The sequence below is a fragment of the Trifolium pratense genome, linkage group LG5 (assembly GCF_020283565.1).
Source record: "Trifolium pratense cultivar HEN17-A07 linkage group LG5, ARS_RC_1.1, whole genome shotgun sequence".
Taxonomy (NCBI): domain Eukaryota; kingdom Viridiplantae; phylum Streptophyta; class Magnoliopsida; order Fabales; family Fabaceae; genus Trifolium; species Trifolium pratense.
In genome coordinates, this window is record NC_060063.1 from 30,889,984 (window position 1) to 30,894,253 (window position 4,270).

The following is a 4,270-nucleotide window of genomic DNA, read 5'->3' on the forward strand; positions in this document are numbered from 1 at the left end:
TGACTGTGAAATGAGTACCCAACTTACCAATAAAACAATAATGAAAGCTATTAGAACCTTTTCTGTATTTGAATATAAAGGACCCACTTCACAATATGACATAACAAAATTGGAAAAGTAGGAAACAGCTTGGAAACGTATATGCATATCATGTTGGCTTGTTAGGCTCCATATTAGTGTTTGTACCTTTGAATAAAATTGTACAATGTCGTGAAACAGCTTGGAAGCATCGTGCAAATGGTGGGAAACAGCTTGGAAGCATCGTGCAAATGGTGTTGTACAGATCGACCTCAAGCACTATATATCTGTGTATGTGGTGCTCTTAAGAGTATATTTTCCATTAGAGAAACTCAATTTTATTTTGTGAGAGAAATTACAATGAGAAACTTTAATATTCTTATATTCCATGCATTGTTGGTGTTGTTCTCCATTGTCGGGTTCAACTCAGCAACAGAGAATCAAAAAATGATATGTAAAGAGATTGAGAGACGTGCGCTCCTCAAGTTCAAACAAAGTCTTCAAGATGAGTTTGGCATGCTGTCTACATGGAAGGACAATCCAAATGCAGAATGCTGCAAATGGAAAGGAGTTCAATGCAACAATCAAACCGGCTATGTTGAAAAGCTTGATCTACATGGTTCTGATGTTCAACATCTGAGCGGTGAAATCAATCTTTCAATAACTGAGCTACAACATCTAAAATATCTAGACCTCAGTTATTTGAATACTAGCAGTCAAATTCCAAAATATATGGGCTCTTTGAGTAACTTAAGATATCTTGATCTCTCAAATGGTGGTTATTATGGGAAGATTCCTTCTCAAATTGGGAATCTCTCACAATTGCAACACCTTCAGCTTTCTTATAACTTGTTAAGTGGCACCATTCCCGATGATTTTGGCAACCTAAAGCATTCACTTGTGTATCTTGGTCTCTATTCCAACCACCTAGAAGGCAATATCCCAAAATCCATTGGGAATATATGCACATTGGAGGAATTTGACGCTGATTGGAACCAGTTGAGTGGAGAGATTTCAGATTTTATGAGCCATAGTAACAATTCCCACTGCATTGGAAATGTTTCCTCATTGCAAGTGCTCTCGTTAAAGTATAATCAGATTTCAGGTATGTTACCCGACCTTTCAAGCCTCACATCTTTGAGGGAATTGCATCTGGATGGCAATAAATTAAACGGAGAAATACCCACAACCATTGGGTCGCTTAAGGAGTTAGAGTATTTGATGCTATTTCGTAACTCTTTTGAAGGCATCCTCTGTGAATCCCATTTCATTAACATCTCCAAATTGAAATACCTAGATTTGAGTTATAACTCGTTGACTATCAAAGTTAATGATGATTGGGTTCCTCCTTTTCAATTACGAGGTTTGGATCTATCATCTTTGAATTTCAATTCTAGATTTCCTAATTGGCTTCAAACACAAAATAACTTATCCACTCTTTCCCTTTCAAAAGTCAGTAATCTACCTCCAATACCTATTTGGTTTTGGGGAAAATTGCAAACACTAAATGAGTTGACCATTTCAAAAAACAATCTTACTGGAAAGATTCCCAATTTGGGACTCAATCTTACCAACAATTATGCTTTTATTGATTTGAGTTCAAATCAATTTCAAGGTTCCATTCCTTCTTTTTTAGTGCAAGCAGGAGCACTAAATCTTTCCACTAATAAGTTTTCAGATTTAGTTCCCTTACTGTGCAACAAAAGTAATCCAAGCATTTTGGGATATTTGGATATATCACACAATGAATTAACGGGAGAGTTGCCTAATTGTTGGAATAATTTAACCTCCTTACAATATGTTGACCTGAGTAATAACAAGTTGTCAGGAAAGATTCCGTTCTCAATGGGTGCCCTTGTTAACATGGAGGCTTTGATTTTAAGAAATAATAATTTGAGTGGACAACTTACTTCCTCATTGAGGAACTCAGACAAGCTGGCGATGGTGGATCTTGCAGGAAATAATTTTGATGGTCCAATACCTTCATGGATTGGAGACGGTTTACACCAATTACTAATCTTAAGTCTGAGGTTCAATAATTTCAGTGGGAGTCTACCTTCAAATCTGTGTTATTTGAAAAAACTTCACGTCTTGGATCTCTCACTAAACAACTTATCAGGTGGAATTCCATCATGTGTGAAAAATTTTACTTCAATGGCTAAGAATACTATTAGCTCAAATTCATTTCATTTATATTACTTCAATGCCACTGATAGTGAGATCGGTGGCATTGTATATGATTTTGACATATCCTTGATGTGGAAAGGTGTAGACCAACGTTTCCAAGATGCAGATAAGCTTTTAAAAAGCATTGATCTCTCAAGCAATCATCTTACAGGGGAAATACCAACTGAAATGGAGTACTTATTTGGATTGATTTCCTTAAATTTGTCGAGGAACAATCTCAGTGGGGAAATCATTTCAAACATAGGAAACTTCAAATCACTTGAATTTCTTGATCTGTCGAGAAATCATCTGTCAGGCAGAATCCCTTCCAGTCTAACTCACATTGATCGTCTTACTATGTTGGATTTATCAAACAATCAGCTCTATGGAAAAATTCCAATTGGAACACAGCTGCAGAGCTTTCCTGCTTCGAGTTTTGAAGGGAATTCTTATCTATGTGGAGAACCCCTTGATACAAAATGTCCAGGAGAAGAACCGACAAAATCACAAGTGTCAACAACAAATGGAGGAGATGAGAGTTCAATATTTTTGGAAGCATTTTACATGAGCATGGGGATAGGATTCTTCACTGGATTTGTTGGCTTGGTATGCTCAATATTGTTACTACCTTCTTGGAGAGAAACTTACTCCAAATTCTTGAACACTTTGATATTGGAAGTCTTGAAGTGGTGGAAGCAGTGAATGTACCAATCTAGTTGCTCTAAAATGGATGAATGATGAGCAGGTACTTATCTTCTTTTTTACTTTTATATGATTTAACTGAATCATGAATATTTTTAGTCTTGGGATAGATGCTTTGCTATTACTCATTGTTTGTGTTTTTTCATGGCTATTTTTGTATGACTAAAGCTAATTTTTTGCAGGATCTCCTGTTCCTGATGTATGTGATGATTACTAGGCTAAGCCAACTCTTCCCAACTGCAAGTCTGCAACCATGCATGATTTTACACAGAGAGAAGCTCTTAGTTCTTCCGCCAGTACTTAACTTGATCAGTATCAATATGTGTAACTATTAGAATATATAACTTAATCTAGAGTTAGTAAGTAGTGTAAAAATTAGTTAGAGTTTATTATTCTATTAGTTACTGATGTGTACACATTTCATCATCTTTCAATCAATAATTCAATATGAACCCTAAAGATTTTTCTTTCATATCAAGCTCTCAAGTTTACTTCTCTTATGAATCGGATCTTCATCTATGTGATCCCATACTTACTAACAGTAAGAAAAAAAGTTAGTGTATCTAAATCAACAAAGTCGGCTTTCAAGTGCAAAGATTTTCCAAGTGCATACATGTATTCAGAATTCCTCTATCCCATTCCACACGTATGTGAGCAATTTGTAAATAGGAGTGTTGCTTCCTTCCACCAATTAAGAATTGAGAGATTGTATAAATCACAAAATCTTATCTTTGACTGTGTGGATCTAATTTCAGCATTAAATGGATGGACAATAAATATTAGTGTTTGTAGTCGTTTTTATGGGTTTTGGTCAATTTTAGTGTTCGTAATAGTTTTTATGGGTTTTGGCCAATTTTAGTGTTTGTAGTCGTTTTTATGGTTTTTGGCCTGTTTTAGGGTCGTTTTTATGGTTTTTGACCAATTTTAGTGTTTGTAGTCGTTTTTATGAGTTTTGGCCAATTTAGTGTTTGTAATCGTTTTTATGGGTTTTGGCCAATTTTAGTGTTTGTAGTCGTTTTTATGGTTTTTGGCCTATTTTAGGGTCGTTTTTATGGTTTTTGACCAACTCTAGTGTTTGTAGTCGTTTTTATGGTTTTTGGCCAATTTTAGTGTTGGTAGTGGTTTTGTGGTTTTTGCCCTATTTTAGTGTTTGTAGTCGTTTTTATGGTTTTTGCCCTATTTTAGTGTTTTTAATCCTTTTTATGGTTTTTGGCCTATTTTAGGGTCGTTTTTATGGTTTTTGGCCTATTTTAGTGTTTAAAGTCGTTTTTATTGGTTTTGGCGAATTAAAGTGTTTGTAATAGTTTTTATGGTTTTTGGCCAATTTTAGTGTTTGTAATCGTTTTTATGGGTTTTGGCCAATTTTAGTGTTTGCAGTCGTTTT

At 35.1% G+C, this 4,270-nt stretch overlaps 1 protein-coding gene across 1 annotated transcript; it reads left to right on the top strand.

Moving 5' to 3' along the window:
* On the top strand, window positions 1-3,358 carry LOC123882812 (receptor-like protein EIX2). Its single transcript, XM_045931413.1, has 2 exons — window positions 1-2,929; window positions 3,069-3,358. Exon 1 carries the CDS (start codon window positions 238-240, stop codon window positions 2,884-2,886), a length of 2,649 nt encoding a protein of 882 aa, XP_045787369.1. The 5' UTR covers window positions 1-237; the 3' UTR covers window positions 2,887-2,929; window positions 3,069-3,358.
* Window positions 3,359-4,270: the final 912 nt, after the last annotated feature.

Coding starts and splice junctions, on each gene's coding strand:
- LOC123882812 (XM_045931413.1), top strand. CDS start 238: ATGGTGGGAAACAGCTTGGAAGCATCGTGCAAATGGTGTTGTACAGAT.